The sequence below is a fragment of the Alligator mississippiensis genome, chromosome 5, assembly GCF_030867095.1.
Source record: "Alligator mississippiensis isolate rAllMis1 chromosome 5, rAllMis1, whole genome shotgun sequence".
Lineage (NCBI taxonomy): Eukaryota > Metazoa > Chordata > Crocodylia > Alligatoridae > Alligator > Alligator mississippiensis.
The window spans coordinates 143,214,513-143,236,364 of record NC_081828.1 but is presented as its reverse complement, the minus strand read 5'-3'; the positions used below and the strand labels follow the sequence as shown (position 1 = coordinate 143,236,364).

The following is a 21,852-nucleotide window of genomic DNA, read 5'->3' as shown; positions in this document are numbered from 1 at the left end:
ATGTGGAATATTGCCTGGAGATAATGTTTTAATATTCCCATATGCCAGCTGTTTAAAAGGTTTATTGAAATACTCACCCAAAATACCAAATTAGCACACCACAAAAATATGCCAAAAACAAAAACTCTGAATTCTATTTTCACATACCTCCAACAGAAGCCGAAATCCTTCTCTCTTCTTAATTTCATCTACTAGGTATCTGTAATTAAACACATTTTTTTTTTACAAAATGTAAGCTTTGTAGAACTTAATATAATCTCTCCCTGCTACACATACCAGCTCTAGAAAACACCATTGGATCCAGGGGATGGGGATGTGTGCAGATAAGTCCACACCTGAACAGACTTCAATAGGAGGTACTTATAGGGAAAAAATTATACAGTGCCTGATTTAAGTAGTTTGGCACTCAAAAGCTCTGTCGCATTAGTTTTGTTGTTTGCTGTAGACTTAACTCTATGTGTTAACATACTCTAAGTTAACATACTGCTTAATGAGTGCAACTGCAGAATTATCAGAAGGTGCTGATGCACTTCATTCCATGACCTTACAACCACCATCCTAAATGAATCCCACAAATAGAACAAAATTCAATTTACCATATTTACTTGATTATACAATGAGGTTTTTCTCCTTGTTCATCATGAGGAAAACAAAACCTCATCTTAGAATGAAGTGTCACAACTGGAAGGTAAGAGAAGTAGCTGTGCAGGGACCCCAGCTGTGACAGGTATGGCACAGCAATGTGCAGCAGCAGCTCTGCTCCCTTCCTAGATTCCCTCCCCACTCCCTTCCCCTCCCTTGCTGGCAAAAAGCCAGACAGGGAAGGAAGAGTCTGCATGCTGCTGCTTTGATCTCCAGCCTGCCCCACACTGCATGAAGCAGCTGTGCTGGGAGCCCAGCTTGATACCCAGGGCCAGACACAGGCATGGATGAACTGGGCAGCCACCCAGGGCCCAGACAGAAAGGGAGCCTGAAAATAGTAATTTTTTTTTTCTGTTGTCCGACTGTTATTATCATTATCTCAGGAGAAGGGGGAAACAGATACTAAAAGTTCACCCAGGGCCACCGGGAGTCTAGGTATGGTGCTGTTGATACCCCACAGATTTCTGCTTCCCTTTCCTGCTCCCTCCCCCCACTCCTTCCCCTGTCTCCCAACAGAAGGGGCAGAGGGAAAGGGAGCAGGGCAGGGAAGGAGAAATCTATGAGGTGCCAAGCCAGACTCCCAGCACAACTGCCACCAGTGCCCAGATAGTTCAGAAAGCAGGATGAGGAGGAGGTAATGGCAGGGTGGTAGTGACCAGAGAGGCAAAGGGATGAGTGACAGGATGCCTGCTCCCCCACCCCTGCTTTTCCCTTTCCTCAGCTTTCCCCCACTTGTCCGTGCTTTCCCTGACTCCTACTCCTTGCCCCTGCTTTCCCCTACTTCTGCTTCCCCTCCACCTGTCCTATCATTTCTACTTTTCCCATTGCCTGCCCCCCTGCTGCAGTTTTCTTGCTGCAGGAGCGCTTGCGAAAAATTTAAGACAACCCCTCAATAATTAGATTCTAGACAAGAAAACTTAAAACAAAATTACAATTTTCCATATATAGAATCTAATTATTGGGGGGGTCATCTTAAATTCAAGGTCATCTTAGAATCGAGTAACTACGGTACATTGAATTGCACGTGTTAGAATTGTAAGCTTCACTGATCTACCACAGTAGCAACTGCTTTACTATATAGTCATCAGTGCATAAAGCAAGCAGAAGCAGCTGGAGAGAGAAAAATCTGGCAAAAATGCCATCTTTCTGTTGCCTACATTCATGCTAGAAAATAGTCACAACATCAGCACCACTAACAGAGCTTTATTATCACATTCTGGCACTTTCACTGCAATGTTGCATAGATTGCTTGGCCAGGGACTCAATAAATAATACTCTAAGGACAATGCATTTTTCAAAGCAGAGCATGGGGAGTTGCTATGTTGTTTGTTGTTAACAAGACTTGTGCATGTGACACCTTACCCCCTGGCATATAGCCATATAAACCAACTGCTGTGACAAAGTATTGCAGTCAGCACTGCACACTACTGAAAGCTGTATTTAACTGTATAGATGGGGATCTTCCCAACTGCATTCTCACTATGAAGTATGGGTTCTAAATTCTCTTATTCAATTCTGACTTAAATCACTAGCATAACTCCTGACCCAGTGACCGGGAGACATATGTCCTCATCACAAAACTAGCAGCCAGCACATAAAGCAGTTTGTTCAGAAGATGTCCTACATTGGAATGGGCAGCATTTCTTTTTTAAAAAATCATTAAAAAAAGGAAACCCTTTCATTTTTATGATGTAGAAAAACCCTGCCTTCAATAGCATCAGCAAGATGTGTTTAAGCACTTGGAGAAGATACACATCTACAACTCCCCCTAGTTCAGTGTCATCTGCAAACTTGGTGAAGGTGCACTCCATTCCATCTTCCATGTCGTTGATGAAGCTATTGAACAAAATTGGCCCCAGGATCAACCCCCTGGGGCACTCAGCTTGATATCAGCTGCCAATTGCAGACAGCTTAGTGTACTTTTAAAAGGAGAAGGTGATTAGGAACAGTTAGAATGAAGTCACCAAGGGCAAGTCATGCCTGACCAACCTGATTGCTTTCTACGACAAGATGACTAGATCTGAGAATGTGGGGAGAACAGCAGACATGATGCACCTTGACTTTAGCAAAGCTTTTGATACAGTCTCCCACACCATCCTTGCAAGCAAGCTAAGTACAAGTCAAGCTAAGTACAATTGGATGAATGGACTGCAAGGTGCACAGAAAACTGACTGGATCATCTGGCTCAAAGGGTAGTATAATCAATGGCTCAATGTCTAGTTGGCAGCCAGTAAGTGGAATGCCCAAGGGGTTGGTCCTGGGGCCAGTTTTATTCAAAATCTTCATCAATAATCTGGAAGATGGGATGGAGTGCACCTTCAGCATATTTATGGATGACACCATGCTGGGGTGGAGTAGACACACTGGAGAATAAGGCTAGGATTCAGAGTGACCTAAACAAATTGGAGGATTGGACCAAAGAAGTCTCATGAGGTTCAGTAAGGACAAGTGGAAAGTCCTTAGGACAGAACAATCCCATGCACTGGTACAGGCTGGAGACTGACTGGCTAAGCAGCAGCTCTGCAGAAAAGGACCTGGGGTTACAGTAGACAATAAACTGAATATGAGCCAACAGTGTGCCCTTGTTGCAAAGAAGCCCAGCATACTGGGCTGCATTAGCAAAAGCTTTGCCAGCATATCAGGAGACGTGATTATTCCCCTCTATTCAGCACTGGTGAGGCCACATCTGGAGTACTGTGTCCAGTTTTCAACCCCCACTTCAGAAAGGATGTGGACAAATTGGGAAGAATCCAGTGGAGGCAACAAAAATGGTTGGGGGCTGGGGCATGTAACTTATGAGGATAGGCTGTGGGAACTCGGCTTATTTAGTCTGGAAACAGAAGACTGAGCGTGGATTTAATTGCAGCCTTCAAATACTTGAAGGATGATTACAAATAGGATGAAGCTAGACTGTTCTCAGCGGAGGCAGATGAAGAACAAGAAACAACGGTCTCAAGTTGCAGCAAGGGAAGTTTAGATTAGATATTAGGAAAATGTCTCTCACTAGGAAAGTAGTGAAGCACTGGAACGGGCTACCCAGAGAGATGGTACAATCTCCATCCTTGAAGGTTTTTAAGACCTGGCTAGACACAACCTTGGCTGTGATGATATAGTTGGGGATCCTCCTGCTTTGATCAGGGGTTGGACTAGATGACCTTCTCAAGTCCCTTCCAACCCTAATTTTCTACAGTTCTATGATTCCAAGACGTTAAGTAATATAAAATAGCTCCATATCATCCCTGGCTAACATTTTAATTTATTTTTTACCACCCTGTGACACAAGAACAAGATTAACAGTGGTCTGTGCTTCACTGACACCCAATGTGTCACACAACACTGCCAATGGCCTTAAAAGGTAACCATCTTACCAGGTCCATTTGGTGTCCATTTTCTCTGCACCTTTCCATAGATGATAGCAGAACTATATTCATTTTACCTTGTGGCTGTGGAATGACAGAAGGAGCTGGCCTTGTTGAAGACTGAGACAACTTCATCTCAGTGCACAGAAAACATGTAGTGCTTGAAATAATTAAAAGTGCAGAAATCAAGGGGTGCCCTAGGTAAACAAAGCTAGATCTTTCTGTTCAGAAAGAAGACAGTCCAGCAGAATTGACAAAACCTGGAGGAATATGATGCTGTTTTCACAACATGCTGAGATGAACACAGTTATGTGACTTACTACTTTAAAATACACTTTACTTCATAAAGCAAAAAGAAAGTGGAGAGAATCTAATTCTTTGCCAGTAGGCCTAAATGTAGAGAAAATCTCCAGAGCAATCAGCTGAGCACTCTATTAAAAAAAAAAAAAGAAGAAGAAGAAGAAAAAAAAAGAAATCCTTTCAAGTAAATAGCTTAGGAAAACTCTGAATTTATCTAATCCCATCTAATGCAATGAAAATATGATTCACCTATAAAGAGGAAGAAATCAATAAAATAGCCATTGGGCAGAATCTCAGTGCAAAAGGAATACAGTACTGCAATCAGCCTAAAATCTTTGCAGCTTCAGCCAGGCAGTGGAAAAAATTCTTACCCTCAAGTTATAAGGTCAGTGGATGAGCTCCAGAATTAAGTCAGGTCTATATTCAGGAACACTGAAATACTATCTTTGCAACATCAAAGTACAGTCTACTGTAACATATCACAAGAAAGGCTGCCCAGCTGGTCATGTAGTTAAGAAACCTGGCATAGTGCCAAGGAAAAGTGATGTCTCAGCTGCAAAATGCCAGTGCCCAAGATAGCAAAGCAGCTACTGTACAGAATCTCTCTCCTAGTCATTATCTGATGACGGTAATTTTCTTCTTTAAAAAAGAGAAGTCACTTTTACTTAGAAACACTACCAACTAACTCCTAACTATCAAAGGAAGTATTGATCCCAGAAGGATCATTAATCTGTGTATTCTCAGCCAGATGACCTTGGCCAATGACCTTTCTCAGGCTGAATTCTTTTCCTGATAGTGGAATGAACTGACACATTCTGCACATACGCAGAATAATAGAATACCCCAGAATGAAAACAAATTCCAATTTACTCTGAACAGTCTAGGGATGCTTAAACAGCCAAATCATAAGATTAGATTTAGTTTTCAGTATATTCCCTCTACTGCAGTGATTCTCAACATTGTTAGACTCAAGGCACCCTCGAAAATTGTCAGCTCTTAGTTTTCATTCTTATTTTGACTATGAAAAAAGAATAGAGCAACTTTTCCATTGCAAAGAACTCAGAAAGACCAGAGCAGGTTAGATTGTTTTTAACACGAGGGGTTCCCATTTGAAATGTCTAGGTTTAGCTTGTGAATTAAGTCTGCACACCAAACAGAGCTAACACAATGGCACCCTGGCTGAGAATCACCACCCTGGGCCAAATGAAACCTCTACTGCCCCTACAGTTTCAATCCCTAAAGCACCAGTCCCCAGCCCTAATGCTGTCTTCTTCCCCAGCCCTTAAGGTGTCTTACCCAGGCAGTTCGGGTGCTATCAGAGTCCTCATGCAGCGTGCTCAAGAGCTCTTCTCTCCATGACCCCAAAGCTAAACTGGCTGCCATGCTCAAGCCCTGTGTTATATCCTGCAAGCCATGACCCTTTTTGGGTCATGTCACTCCTGATTGCCTCCTGCCACACCTGCAGACTGCTTCCTCTGCAGTCTACCTTACCTTAAAAGTAGCAAGAGCATCAAGGCTCCTGCTTCAACATTAATGGTTTCACTTTCATGTTGTATGGCATTATTAAAGAAGGGCAGTCCCTTTGAAATGCTGCAATGTAAATAGTAGGTTATTATTCTCCTTGACATGCTTTTTGGAATCAAATAAAAAGTTAACAGCATAGGGCTGATTGTTACCATTTGTATTGTAATAAGGCTTAGGAGCTCCAATTATAGATCAGGACTCCATTATGCCAGGCACTAAACAGGCACAGACAAAAAAGGAAAAGGCTAATCAGTTTTAAAAGAATTATTTGAATAAGGTTGGTGCCATATTAGCCCATTTCTTGTCTTGGAAAAAAAATCCTTTATAAATAACTTCTTTCCCAGAGACTCTTGGAAGTGTTCCAGAGAGTCTGACACAATGCAAGCTTAGCTTGTGGAACTGCTTGCCACAAACTCAATGCAATAGAAGAAGAAAAAAAAAATGGATATTTGTAAAGATAAGAACATTCACAATTATACTATCACTGTTTGTTTATTTTTAATGGCTTGCTTCAGAATATAGGCCATCCTTTACTGGACTGGGTTTTAAACAACACATTCCTACCGACATGTTATTCCACAGCTACATTCTATAGCTGCATCCACCTGTGATGCAGGGTATACTGGCCACTTTTCGGGACAGGACATTAATTTACTGGAAAATCTCACTGATCCAATGTTGTAATTCCAATATCCATTTTTAAACCCAGGCTAAACCATTTGACTTTCAAGAGCCTCATAGTTGTATACATTACAACCTTGCCTGCACTGGAAGAATTTGTGGGGAGGGGTAATATCAATACAGATAGAAATTTGGTGGCATAAGAGGGCCCAGATAGGTTGCAGCTTTCTCCTATGAATTTCTCAAGCATACAGGCATTTAGCAAAGCCTCTAGCATGAAGCAGACAGAAGGAAAATAACAAATTTATCTCCTGTGAGTCACGATTCAGAATCTAGCTCATTATGTTTTTTGTAAATGAAGAAGTGGTACAATTAATTCCAAATAAGGTCTTTGAAATAAAGAGGGCATCCATTACTGCCCTAAATCAGTTTCTGAGATTGTCAAGTTTAGGTCTAATATGGTTTGATAGTTTCCTTTTCAACATACATTTTTTAAGAATATGGCACTGATCGTCTATTCATTTTTTATTATTAATAGATTATTTGAAAGCACAGAGAAAAAAAATTACAACAGTTTAACTGATTCCAGTTAGGACATTGTTATGAAAATTTCAGTCAATTATCTAAACCTCTGCCCCCAAACCAAAAAAAACCCCAATCTCAAATTTGAGATAAAAATACCTCGCTAAGGCTAGTGCCCTGTTCACTCTTTCCTCAAGGCCTGTAGTTCCCAAAGCCTTCCACGTCATCCAGAATTTGAATGCATCTGGCCGCCTGCTGCACTGGATTGACTTGTCTCCTGTATCATAGCTGACATCATAGAACTTGTCCTGCTGGAACAGGTACGAGGCATTGGCAGAGTAGCATTTCTTAAGCAGGTCCTATTTTAAACAAAAAAGAAGTTCAGATTGCTTTCAGGCATTTGAAAATCCTTTAAGCATCATAAACATAAGTAGTAAAACAACTTCCAGATCTTTTTCTCTCTGTGACAAAGTTCTTCTGTAACAACATGGACCCGCGCTAGGCCCTCCATGCAACATAGGAGGCCTGCTTAAGATCCTGGCCCCAACGAAGTCAACAGAGGTTCTGCCTTCAGTGGGACCAGGATTCATATTGCCACTGAACAGCTAAAGGTTGCGAGGAAATGCTCTGTATCAGCCCCACAGAAGCAGGCTGTAAGAAGAGTCTCTGGATCTGCTTATCTGCAGAAACAGTTGCCCAAAAACATAGAACACGATCCTCCTGCAGCTGCCTATATGTTAGAAGAAATGTCACTGACGTATTCATTTGCAGTTTTGTGTCCTGCCTGCAGATGTAGGTCTTCAAAGTTCTGCCACTCTTCACATATAGAAGACGACTTCAACAAGACAGTTTATTGTATTGTACTCCGGTTGTTAAAATGGAAGAAAAGGAACGCTGAGATGCAGCAGAAGCAGAGATCTACAGAGCCTGGAAGACGAAGGTAAGGAGTTTGAAACTAGAATACAATGAGGCACGGTGCCAGTGTGGACACCCAGGAAGGAAGTATTGTTTTAACTAGAAATCTTTGGCTAGACTAAGGCTATGCCTATGCACACCTGGACTTGGCCACCAGAGGATCTAACAAAAGACAGCAGTCACCATCAAGCTGCCAGAGCACACAGTGGTTTCTGGTGGTCTGTATAGTTTCACTACAGCAACTGTGCTAACAGAAGGCATTAGCTCCTGAATGTACTGGCAGCAATTAAATGAAGGCATGGGAGTGATTGTATGTGCCTGCAGCCAGATGCTGAGCAGCAGCAGAAGACTTTCTTTTTTGACAGTGGTGAAGCAGCTCTACTAGTGTCAACAGCCCATTTGAGCAAATGTATATTTCATATTTTATTCATTTCTTTATGCCACTTGCAAGTTTGATTCTGAAATGGTAGAAGTCTGACACCACTCTGCATGAAAGGGCCTATATTTTGGTAATTAGAACGTACAGGTTTCAATCTGCATTACAATCCACAAACTCTTAAACTGCTAATAAAACGAGGAAAAATGTGTCAAGACAACATTCAAATGACATGGATACTACTCCTCACTTCAAGTCACCATGGAGATCTTTCTGTTCCTCCTCTCCCCCATTAATATTTTAAAAGATTACAGACTGCTCTTCTGGTATTGGCCATATACCAGATACAGTAATTTGCTGGTGCAATACAATGTCGGCCCTTCAAGAAATAAACTGCCTGGAAATGGGACAGTGATGTTCATTTAAAACTGACATGGGCTTCTGAATTTTTGCAGACTTTCAGCTGTGAAGGGGACAAGGTTGGACACTGGTAGATCACCTTTTGCATTATCAAAGTATAACTTCGCTATATCCCAGATGGCATCTCACACAATTAGTTTCCTCATATCATTTTTTCCAATGATAATTACTTATGTTCATTACACGAAGACCCAGAATAGCATGCAACATCACTTGATACCTCACCACCACTAAAACTGAAGGGCTTTATGGTTTAAGAATGTTTTTAAAAGTACTTCGATGAAGTACTAACTCCTGGGAAGGCTCTTCATGGAAAAAAAAAGATGGAACAAGTAAATTATATTTTACTCTGCTGGTGCACAGAAGCAGACTCTGAGGGCATGGCTCACTTAACCATGCCCAGAAATACTGGGTAGTCATCCCTTTTCCATCTACCTTTCTTGCTGATGCACTCAAGCAACAAACTGAAGAAGGAACACCACAGAACACAGTGCCTGCTGTCAATCTGTGAGAACACCTGCAGTACCATCTTCTCTAGCTGTGCTCCTGCAGACAGATAAATGATCCCTCCTAAATCCATGGGTTTTAAAGAAACATGCAAGTTTTCTCCCAGGTTTGGATTTTATTTTAGCCTTTCATCCTAAAGGATGCCAAAATACAGTCCAAATTATATAAAGGAATCAGTTACTGAAAAGCAGCCACAGCACCTGTCAAGAAAAAGATGGCATGCTGTTCAGAGCAGGAGGAAAAATTTTGTCCAGAAGCTTTAGGGCAAGCTTTTACTCCTACACAAAGGACCATAAGAACTTTTGCTATTCTCACAAAAGATCTTAAAAAAGGAAGATCTTCTTTGAACAATCACTTTTCTCATAGAGTAAAAAGTGGCATGTGGCTCAACTGGTCTCTTTAAGGAACAGGAGCTGATTCTGCCAAGACTGAAAGCTGTAGTTCTGCAACCCTTTACACTGAACTATCCCATCCAACATATTTAAGGTCTTCTGTTGGTATCTTTTTTTCCCCTCTCTTTCATCCCCTTTCCTATATTTTGCTTAGAAGCCAACAACAGTGCTCATATACTATATTATGGCTCCTTATAAAAGCCAGATTAAAAGTAGCTACTCTCTTTATGTAGGCTGTGGTCTGTCCTGAAGCTTTGAAACAGTCTTTGCCACTGATTAAATCTATGGCTAGTTGCTGCAGTGCTGTAATCAAAGGCAAATAAATAAAGAACCCATATTGACCATAGCATCATTAGTAAAAACCTCAGTTCCTTACTGTACATAATTCAAACAGCTCTTCTCTTGGAACAAAGACTCAAATACAGCAGCCCTTCTGATCTCATTCCATTTCCATTAGAATGGCGAGTTATCAATGGATTTCAAATTTATAAAAAATGAACAGATTTATTTCCAAGGAAAATATATCTTTCCTGTTTGCTTTACATGAAGCATCAAGGAAAATCTTTCAAGTTGCACACTTGAAAAAAAAAAAAACCTGACAAACATGCTACAATCAATACATAAATAAATATTTTTAAAATTCCTTCAATTGACTTCAAGAAATGAGGAGGTCCTCTCAGATGTGTGAACACCAAACAAAGAAATGGAGGCAAAACATTTGCTGCAGCTGCACTACAAAGAAATCAGAGAGAAGGCATCCTTATGATTCTGATAATGAAAAGAAAGAAATTATACCTCAGATCTCTCTCCGTCTGGATCATGTCAACCAAAGATATTTTCTGCTAAAGTTGGATTCATTAAATGTGGGGGGTTTTTAGGTGTTTTTTTTTTTAACAAATGTATTGACATTTTATTCAGTTGAATAGCTATCTACAGTTCCTAGCTAGTTAATCTGATCTAGTGTTGTAATTATAGACTGTCTATGCAATGTATAGAACATTGTCATACATGGTATTCACACTGTGTATAAAATACTCCTTTATATAAGCCTGTGTGTTTGTTCATGTCTTTGTACAAAGTGATAGAGCCAGATTCTTAGCTAATACAGGTCTAGTGATTTCAACGGTATTGTGCCAATTCATACAATTGAGGCTCCGGGTCTTGACATTTTAAGACTCAAAAGTATACAGGAGTTGATTTTTTATTTCTCCTAAAATTAAAAAAAAATGAAAAAATGTCCTACCTACTGTTCTTTTTTTATAATGTCTGTCCATTTCCCTACCCTAATGTTGCTCTGGGGAATTAGACAGGTACCATGATTCAAACTGCAGTGGTAGGACTGCGTTGATGGGGGAGTTTTATCTTAATACAAAGGAAGATAAGAGCTGTTGAGTGGGTTTTTCTGCACATTTCAGGAACATTTTAAACACTAAAGAGCTATTTTGATTGATCTGAGCTTTAACAGAGGATTAACCAATCTCTCATTTTCTCTCCCTTTAGTCAAAATGATATTCCATTCTAATCAATTTAACCCTCCCCCCATACCTCAGTGCAGGGAGACTCATTTTAAAACATTTCACAATACTACAACATATTTTTTTATCCTGTATGTGAAAACATTTTAAAGCAATGCTTTATACCAATCACATTTAAGTGAAAAGCTTCTAGGACTATTAACATTTTCAAACCACATAGCATCAGTAAATCAATTAGAATTAATATTTTCTCTGGTGGGGTGAGGCGCAGCTCTCCATTACTCCCCATATAATGAGGATACAAAAATCATCTGAGTTCAAACATACTCTAATACAAAAAGGTGGAGCGGCTCTGAAAATGAGGGCATCTGGAATATCCCTTCCCTCCTCAGTCACACATCCCCATCCCAGGAGGAATTTAAAGTGCACTGCCCAGGTATCTTAACTGTAAACAAGGATCTTCATTTGCACCTAAATGATTAATAATACAGCACTAAATTCATCCCCCAATTGATTTGGCCTGGAATTTTGAGCTTATACTAACCTCAGACAATAATTGTTTTTGTTTTGTTTTAATTCCTAGTGACTGTGCTCATGAAAGGTGAGGGACAGATGGTCTGTAAATCCCCTGTTTAATCACACAGTGCAAATATAGCACAGGAAGTGTTGTCCTGTCCTGCCATGTCCCCTACATAACTTGAAGTGATCACCTCTAAGACAGAGAGCAGATTAGCATCTGTGCTAATTCCATCCTCATTCACTGAGATTGCCAACAGGTCATTCTAGTTATGTGGACACCTCTCCAGTGCCAGCTGAATTGAGACTATCAGCTCATTTCACACAGACTTGGTAAATGACCGATAAACCTGGACTAGGTGAAAGCTAGCGAGCGGCACAGACAAGTGATCTAGAAGTGATTGGCTACCAATTCCATTAACAATTCACGGAGTCATTTAGCATTCACACAGGGAATGTGTATGTGCCAAAACTCATCCCTGATGGCTGTCAATGAATCACAGCAAGAATTAATTTGGTCAGTGTTTTAAATAAATAACTCATTGCTATTAATGCAGCCCAAACTGCATAAATATAAGCACAAAACACCTACCACAGCACAAACTAATAATTTTCTGTAGCTTGAGAACTGTAACATTTCTGTTAGCCTTTTAATTTAAAGCTTTAATTAAAGTTTTAGTTATGGCTCTTAGGAGCCTGGACCACCCTGGCAAAGTGAAAGAAGTTGGCATACAAGTAAGAATGTATAAAAACCCAATACCTATAGCGGTCATAATGAATGCTAAGAAAGATATATCTCACTATACTTGGATGACATAAAGCATGACCTTGACCTCTGCCTACCCACATGAGCACCTTAGCCACTTCCATGCTCTTAGGCACCTTACTTTGGACTCTTTTCTCCCCATTTTATCACACCTATGCAGGGGAGTGCAAAATTTAGCTTTGATAGTTTAATGAATATAACATAAAGATCTAGTACTGCTGCTATCCAAATAGTGTTGAAGTGCTGCATCCTATTTTACTCAGCACCTGTGACTGCAGCCTTTGTATTTGATTTAAATCAGGTACATAAGTTAAAGTAACAGGAATGCCCAGTGCAAAGTTCAACCCTGGCATAATTCTATTGAGTTCAGCATCATGTGTCAGTTCAGACCCAAGTCTTTTCGTTGTCCTTTATCAATGTCCTTGTGGCCTTTATAAAATTTACTGCAATTCTTTCCTTTGCAGGTATTTTTTTTCCTACACTGTCAGTGCAATTGCTTCTGGATGATTCCCACAATACATCAAGGACACCCTCCAGTTACATTTAAAACATAAAAAAGGGAGGACTTACAGAGTTGTTTTTCACCAAAAGAGCACAGCACTGGATTCCTGCCATCAGCATCTTATGGGGATTCCATGCAACAGAATCAGCCCTGTGAAATTAAGCAAAGAGAAAAAAATGGCTACCCTGTCTTCCATGTTAGGAAGCCATAAATGCCCAGGTGCAGTACAAATGGATATATTAGAGTTCTTCATTCTCCTCATCCCCATTATTAGTTCCAGTTCTCTTCAATATAATAAAAAATAAATTACTGCTTTTGGAAATAACTCAAGAGATTTTTAAGCAGTGCTCTTCCCAGATGAATTCCCCCATAGCATACCCCTGAACTGTTAAACTACATTTACCTGTGAATACCATGCAGAAGCTTGCGATGCTTCCTTGACATCAAAGCTGAGCCACCCCAAGATGCCTGTTAAGATATTTATATAACCAAGACAGTGTTACTTGTATATTCTAAGGTGCCATAGATAATGCCAGCACATTATTTATACAGCCTCGGTAATCCATTTTATTTTAAATGGATTTAAATTTGAATTTCAAAAGTGTGTGTGATACTCGGCCTCATGGCCTTCAGTTCAGCCCTGCTGAAATCAAGGCATTTTAACTGGTGTCAATTTGAATAGAGGGCCCACTTCCATCAATCTCATCTTCTCAAGTTAATGCTACTCTATTCTACTCAAGCTCAGTATTTGGACCACTGAGTTTCAAGGAAAACATAAATGCTTGAAAGTATGTCAGCAGCAGCACCTAAGGAGGACTACTGCATAGATTCAGTATGAGAAAGGCTGGGCCCAACCACTTTTATTTGCAAGGAATTTTTAGTTCTCAGAAGTTAGTGAAGAGCTTCCATGTAGCCATGCTCAAAAAGGGGGGCTGGCTGTAGGTTGTGTTTCAGCGTTTAAAGATTTTGTTAAAAAAGAAAAGTTATTAATGAAAAAGAAAAGCAATCCAGTATATAAGGTGCTGACCCTGTAATAAGGTCCCTACAATCAGGGAGGGTGTGAAGTTCCAATGAAACATACAGGATTATATGCACAGGGCAGATACAGGTATCCACCCACATGCAGGCCATGATCCACCCACAAAATGGGTGTGTTGAGTTCACATGGCCACAATTCCTTAACAAACAAAAAGTGTTTTTCCAAAACTAAAAACGTTTTTGTGAATCTTTTTTTATTTTTTAATGTCATGCCAGGAAGTCAAATGAACCTTCCATTTTTACTCAGACTTTCCCTGTAATACTATTTTGTTCAATAAAGATAAGATAGCATTGTAAACTAAGTCATATCAATGTAAGTCTGCAATATCTCCACCGACTTCAGTTTTAGAGAACATGGTGAATGGCTTCGGAAGGTCACTGGCTCACGCTAGCAAGAATTTGTCCCCTTTGTGGCTGTATCTGTATGAAATGCTACTGCACGGTCGTTATTGCATATTTATTTAGCACTTGTAAGTTCTAAATAAATGCGCAGTAACCAGAGTTACTGTGTAGTAGCGCGAGCAAACATCTTTTAAGTGATGCTACTGCACAGTAGCCTAATAATACTGCACAGTAGCAAATTAACATTGTCCATGCTGTGATGCACTACTGCACAGTATTATTTGGCTAGTGCGTAGTCAGCATCTCGTGTAGACATGCCCTGTATATACCATTTTAATCTGTTCAAAATCATTTTGTTTTTCTGGTATTTAATATATTTTTCAAAAGTCCCAAAAATCAGCACCCACTTGATAGTCACTGTACTGCACAATGTGAAAATTGACACTTAACAGGGACAATTGTGTTTTCAAAGAAACATATCTTTTCTGCTTTCAAATACTCTTTGCTTAAATGGAGCTCATTTTTCTCAGAACTAACTTTGATCTCTCAAAGGTATGACTCCTGAAGATTATTCCTGGATTGCAAGTTCCCGTGCTTATTCTTTCTTTTATATAGCATTGTCTGAAAACTATTTTCAAGGCTGCCCAACTAAGAGTAGGTCATATAACAAGCAATTTTTTTACTACTTTACTGAAATTATGAGGAGTTCTCACTTCACTTCACTGAGTTTGGATATATATGAGGGCTAGTGTGTCTATAAAAAAATTAGTAAGTTTTCATCCCTACCCTTTACCCCAATGCAAAAATACCTATTGATCACAGTTTGCAACCTCTTCCCTCCATCCCACAAGTCACATCTTGACACCAGAACCAAACTAGCCTCAGATGGAACACATATTAAAGAATTTTTCTTACGGACCCCATGCCCTCCCATTCATAGTTTCATAGTTGGTAGGGTCAGAAGGGACCTGAACAGATCATCAAGTCCGACCCCCCTGCCCTGAGTAGGAAAGGATGCTGGGGTCAAACGACCCTGGCAGGGTGATTATCTAGCCTCTTTTTGAAGACCCCCAGGGTAGGAGCAAGCACCACTTCCCTTGGAAGTTGGCTCCAGATCCTAGCTGTCCTGACTGTGAAGTAGTGATTCCTGATGTCCAGCTTGAATCTACTCTCAGTCAACTTATAGCTGTTATTCCTAGTTACTCTTGGTAGTGCTTGGGGAAACAGGGACTCTCCCATTCCCTGCTGGTCCCCCTTGGTAAGTTTATAGATGTCCACCAGATCCCCTTTCAGACTTCTCTTGTGGACACTGAATAGGTTCAGGTCTCGTAGCCTCCCCTCGTAGGGTCTACCCTGCTGCCCCCCGATCATGTGAGTGGCCCTCCTTTGGACCCTCTCGATACTGTCCACATCCCTCCTGAAGTGCGGTGCCCAGAACTGGACATGATTCTTTATGATTCTTCAAGACTCCTCTCCTTCTACTGCCAATCAAATAATATCTCCATGGCAACTACAGTAATTGCTCACATGGAAAAGATGCATTAGGAAAATATTTCATAGATTCATAGATATTAGGGTCCGAAGGGACCTCAGTAAGTCATCGAGTCCTACCCCCTGCCCTGGGCAGGAAAGAGCGCAGGGGTCAGACATCCCCAGCTAGGTACTTGTCCAGTCTCCTCTTGAAGACCCCCAAGGTAGGGAAAAGCACCACCACCTTTGGAAGCCCATTCCAGATTCTGGCAACCCTTACCGTAAAGAAGTTCTTCCTAATGTCCAACCTAAATCTGCTCTCTGTCAATTTGTGGCCATTGTTCCTAGCTACTCCAGTGGGTGCCCTAGTATCTCCTATTCCCTGCTGTCCTCCCCTGATGAATGTATAGGCAGCCACAAGATCACCTCTCAGCCTTCCTTGCACAGGCTGAAGAGATCTAGATCCCTCAGTCTCTCCTTGTAGGGCCTTGCCTGTAGGCCTCTGACCATACGAGTGGCCCTCCTCTGAACCCTCTCAAGATTCTCCGCATCTCTCTTGAAGTGCAACACCCAAAACTGGATGCGGTACTCCAATTGTGGCCTGACCAGTGCCGGATAGAGGGGAAGCATCACCTCCCTGGACCTGTTCATCATGCATCTGCTAATGCATGATTAATTGTGGTTAGCCTTGTTGATCACTTTGCCACATTGACAACTCATGTTCATCTTGGAGTCAGCTACAACTCCAAGATCCCTTTCTGCCGCTGTGCTGCTGAGAAGGTCATCCCCTAGCCAGTAAGTGTGTTGATGGTTCTTTGCACTTGTCTTTGTTGAACTTTCAGCTTAAATACACATGATTTAGCAACTAACACAAACATAGATAGTTACCAGGGTCTGGTCAGGAGTGGCAGCAGGCTGGAGCTAGTGCCCCAGTCACCCACAACTCATGATGCTACTGGAAGCTTGAAACAAGGAGGACTGGCTCTCTACACAACACTACTAAGTGGTCCACAGGCTGCAGTGAAAGAACCATAGGGTAGGAGATTTATCTGATCAAAACAGTAGACATGTTAACCAAATGCCATGACCAAGCTATTTTTCCAGTCCTTATGTTAAAAGAGAGAGCCAGCTCCTGCTCCCATCCATTCCAATACACAGAAAAACTAATTTGAACTCAAACATTTATATTTAGCCTGATTCTACTTCTGTTTAAAACATGAGCCATTTGCCATTACTTATTCCTAAATATTCACATTAAAAACAATAAAATAATTAAATCTGCACTGAAGATGAAGATTCTCCACTGGTTACATCAGTATTAATCCAGAGAAACTCCCTAGACTCCATTAGAGTTGCTTTGGATTTATGCTTTGTCATTAGGAAGCAGATTCAGGTTTACAAGATTTAATTTTAGATAAAATGCAATTTTAAAAAAATAACTCTTCATGTTAGCAACATTAGCTCAATGGTTCCTCCAAAGAGGGGTATTAAATTCAAGTTTTTAACCTTCAACTTGCACTAGATTACAACCTTATTATAAAATTGAAGAAATGATTAGGGAAGACTGCATTACTGAGCAAACAAGAACACTTAAATAGATCAATAGTGAAGCTTAAATGAGTCAGTAGGAAAACAACCAACACCTCAGTAGGCAAACCAAACATTGAAATGCCAGACAGCCATAGGTTATTGTGACCAAGCCAAATCCTGCACAGTACAAACCCATTTCTATGCTTTTGACTTATTCAATTCAACAGTAAAACGTTGAAAGCATTTGAAACAATATTTACATATAAATTCTCTTGGAATTTACCTCAGAAACCAATTACAAGGGGCTTACTGGGGGGGGAGTGGGTTTGTAGACAAGGGGTACATCTACATGTGCAATTAATGCAGCCGAATAAACTCTGGCATAGATCATGCTGAAGTTTATTGTGCCCAGGAGCCATGTTTGCACGTGCACCTAGGCAGAGCAGCTTCAGCTGGCAAGGGGCCCTGGGGTTCAGCCTGCCAGCCTAGGGCTGCTCCAACCGGGCTCAACGTGCTGCAGCAGGGCTGGCTGGGGCACAAGGGTGCTTCAGTGCAGGGTTAGCTGGCAGGCTGCCCCAGTATTGAAGCACCCTCATGCCCCAACCAGCCCTGTCAGCATCTACATGTGCACTGTGGTGGTATAAACTCCACCATAGAATAATACTTGTGCCTGGCAGTACTACCCTATGGCAAAGTTAATCACTTTACTCTGTCCTAATATCACCATACATGTGCACAGTGCCATTTTACTGCAGAGCTAATTAGTCAGCTCCACGGTGAATGTCTCATGTAGACACACCCAGCAAGTTATTTGGAGTATTTATATTTTGACAGGGGATATAGGTGGAATTAAGGGAATGGGAATCTTTTTTTAAAGTATTTGGAGGTACAATCTGGCAGCCTACAAAAAGATTTTGACCTGGCTTGGGAACCAACTTTGCTGGTTTTTAGCAAGTGAAACTTCAAGAGAAATATGGTTATACTTCTGCTACCCATGCAAAGAATAGTAAATAGAATTAAACACCAACATAGTTTTGAAATGCACAGAAATATCTCAGAAACTGAAAAGAAAAGCACCAAAAGTACTGAAATAATACCAAAAAAACCTATATGGTTTATAAATTAACTTACATCCACATGGAGCCAAAGGCCATATTTTTCACAGATATCAGCTATTTTGTCCAAAGGATCAAACGCTCCCAACACAGTTGTGCCAGCAGTAGCACTGACAAGAAATGGTGCTGCCCCCTGTGAAGTGGTCCAAAATGAAAAATGTCATTTGCACTGTTCATATTCTCTGACACACACACAGAGTTAAAATGTAATAAGGTCTAGAAAAGTAGGACAGGAATAACAGTGTCTACATTTTATTTCATCAGTAGTAAAAGCCTACAGTATGAAGCACTGTGTTTAAAAATGCTGACTTTTAAAAACCAGCATCTCAGGCTGACATTATGACTGGGTGGACTTCACTAGATGCAGACTGCGCTTTGACAGTTGCTAGCCCTCTAAAGAAGAAAGCAAACTGAATATTTACATCTCTTTTTTTACTTTAATTTTCAGTTCAGAATCCTTTCCCTGTTGATACTTTATTTGCTGCCGCTTGACCTAATATTAAAGCACTATTAGTTAAGCTAGCAGGCTACCCACGTAAGGAAGTGACTCATCTCTCAAGGGTTTCTATCTCTGTTGCCTCTACAATGTCTGTATTTGTCACACGTTTTAGTGTAAAGGAACACTAAGCTTGGTAGCTCATTTTGCCTTGAGAGGTGCTATCATAATGTACATCAGGAACAATCATTGCGATTTAAGCCTGATGCCAATAGGCCCATAAGTCACAGTGGCTATGTCTACGCTGTGGCAGCACAGTGCTTGGTCACATTTGTGGGAATCAACACTAGTTGTTAGGATATGCTAGCTCAAGAATGACAGCTTGGGGTACCCCACAGCAGCCTCACTGCTGCATTTCCAGGATTGACATCCATGGAGTGAATGGGCAGGGCTTATTGCCTAAGCACGCTGCTGACATGATGCAGACCTATCCTGGGCTGATCCTGTGTTTTCTGACAATGTTAAGGGTGAAACAGATTAGATCTTTGGCCGTCTCTCTCTTCCACTACTCAATCCATCTAATCTTTTCTTTTTTAGACTTTTGATGAGTTTGAAACCCCAACAACTATTTTATATGTCCATTTTGACCTCAGTGGCCGTATCTATAGCTGTCCTATTACTATTAGTAGGATTAAGAGTATTAAACTAGATTCTGCCCCTAGATGCACACTACTTCTTATCATAGTACCATCAGAGTTGCACATACTTATCTAGAAGCACAAGTAGAGCTTGTAGTGATTTAGAGAAACCAATGGCCTGATCCTACATAGTGCTGAACTGTGGGATCCCCAAATCAGTGGGAGTTATCAAGAGTTTTCTGCACAACTGTCAGACCCAAAGAATGCCATTTTAAGTCATTACATTTTACGTCACATGACTACAGTTTATTACACTACAATTGGAGTTAAACTGTTCAAGTTGGGATTCACATCAACTACTTTTTTTTAATAAAAGGCTCTTCTCTCAGAGTTATTTTAAGAGCCAAACCTTCAACTTCATATATATGCAGTACCATTGATTTCATTGGCGTTGTGCCAATCTACATTGGTTGAGAACCTGGTCCCACATTCTGTGCTTTGTTAGCAATACAAAGGAGCCTTACAAGGGAGTTTAAAACCAAATTTACTCATGTTTTAAGGCTTCTTTACACCACTGGAACAGTGTAAAGTAGCCTGGGCATCAATAAAACATCAGGGCTATCTACTAGGGCTGTGCGAAATGGCTATGTTTTGATTCGATTTCGGATTCAGCCATTTCTGAGGGACAGTGATTCGTTTCGGTGTTTCAGGTCACTGTTTTGTTTCGATTTGGCCCAATCTGTTTCATGAGTTTTGATGCTGCTTTGGCCACAGGTTATAATGGGGAATCACTAAAATGCCTATAAGTTTGTCATTTCTTGCCTGATTCAGATGAGTCCTTGCCAAGTTTCAAGAAGATAGGTGCAGAGTTTCTGTGAAACTGCACCTCAAACTGTTCACAGCAAAATTCATACCACTTGCTGGTAGCAGCAGCATGCTGTCATCCCATGCACAGATCCGGGGGCCCGCACTCCCCAGGAGGGCTCTGGGACTGTACCAGATTCCTTCCAGGGGCACGGGCCCCCAAATTTGTGCGCAGGATGACAGCAGGCTGCCGTCCTTCCCCCAAAGCACTGGGATTGGAAAGGACCTCAGGGACAGATCATAGACACTGGCTAGCTACAGATGTCAATATCAGAGCAGTCCTCCCCCCACTCTTCTTAGTATGCGTTTCCCCACAAGCCCGCCTCTGAAACGCTGAAATTTTCCAAAATGTTTCAGATGGTTTTGTTTCATTTTGGAGATGTTTCAGAGCCTTCCATTTCATTTTGGATTCGGTGTTTAGGGCACTGACACAGGCTGAAAAACCTCCGAAACGAAACGGCTGCTGAAGTTTCACACAGCCCTACTATCTACCCACAGGAAATACTAGTGTATAACACCTTTCTCAACTGTTTGTTCCTCTCATGGTCTAGAAAAAAAAAGCCAACTGATATGAAACATGCAAAAAGGGCCTGAAGCCCATGTTAATAACTATACGTATTTAATAATTTAATGAAGTGCCCTTGACACTTTGCCCTTACAGTAAAAAGCCTATTAAATTCAAATGCCCTCTGAAGCCAACAAGAGGTTTGCCTAGATAGAACAGGACAAATCTCTCAATGAATACTCGAACAACACCCTTAATAATACTTGTTTAGCTAGGAAGGGACATTTTTATTCCACTTGTCACTATATTTAAAACAAATCCTTTTTCTGAGCCTTTTCATCTTTGCCCTTTAAATCAAAGGCCTAGTGGTACCTTGTTGGCAAAAAGAAGCCAAGGATTCTTGTCTTTTATAGCCTTGTGTAACACTGGTGTGCATCTACCACTACAGAATACAAAAAAAATAGTTCTCAACCATATATACAGAAGTTTTAAGAATATTTACTGTGATTTGTTGAAATGTCTTCCTGTAGAAATTTACAAAATAGCATGTCACAAAGGACAGAGGTACTTACAGAAACTATAGTGAAATGAGAACCCTTCAAAGTGCTTGTAGTTTTCATTTCAAGACAAATGAAACAATAATAAGCATTGATGAAAGAAAGCAAATCTGTAAGTCAAGTATTTTAATTAAGAAATTTTAAAAAGTCCAAAACACTTCATTGAATCGTGCCAACTCTTGTTATAAACTACAGAAACGTTTCTTTCAAAAATTCTCAGACCAAGAAATGAAATTTCTTTTCTGGTATGTTCAAGTTTTTCCCCATACTAGCCCAGTTAATTTATTGCTTTTTATAGTTGCCCAGTTTTATTGTAGCTTCTGCTATTTCCTACATGCTCAAAATAAGCAAAGTGTAGGTCTTCTGCTCCAGGTGTTTCAGGGTGTGAAGGGGAAGGGAGGGATGTTTTTACTGGATAATTAAGCTGACAGTATGTACGTAGACAGTCTATCCAATATGGAAAGATAGTCATTTTCTGGTTAAGGACATACCTTTATTAAAAGCCTTTTCTGCTGGCTCA

General features: G+C 40.7%; 1 protein-coding gene across 4 annotated transcripts in view; it reads right to left on the bottom strand.

Annotated features, from left to right (window-relative positions):
- The window catches only part of GADL1 (glutamate decarboxylase like 1), a 189,874-nt gene that overhangs the window by 62,713 nt on the left and 105,309 nt on the right, over positions 1-21,852 (bottom strand). For all 4 annotated transcript variants that reach the window (XM_059728824.1, XM_059728825.1, XM_006262574.4 and 1 more), the window contains 5 exons: positions 18,349-18,465; positions 13,241-13,305; positions 12,906-12,987; positions 7,128-7,327; positions 148-199 (listed from right to left, as the gene is read on the bottom strand). In XM_059728824.1, coding sequence (XP_059584807.1) covers positions 148-199; positions 7,128-7,327; positions 12,906-12,987; positions 13,241-13,305; positions 18,349-18,465 — 516 coding nt within the window. The remainder of the gene's footprint in view (positions 1-147; positions 200-7,127; positions 7,328-12,905; positions 12,988-13,240; positions 13,306-18,348; positions 18,466-21,852) is intronic.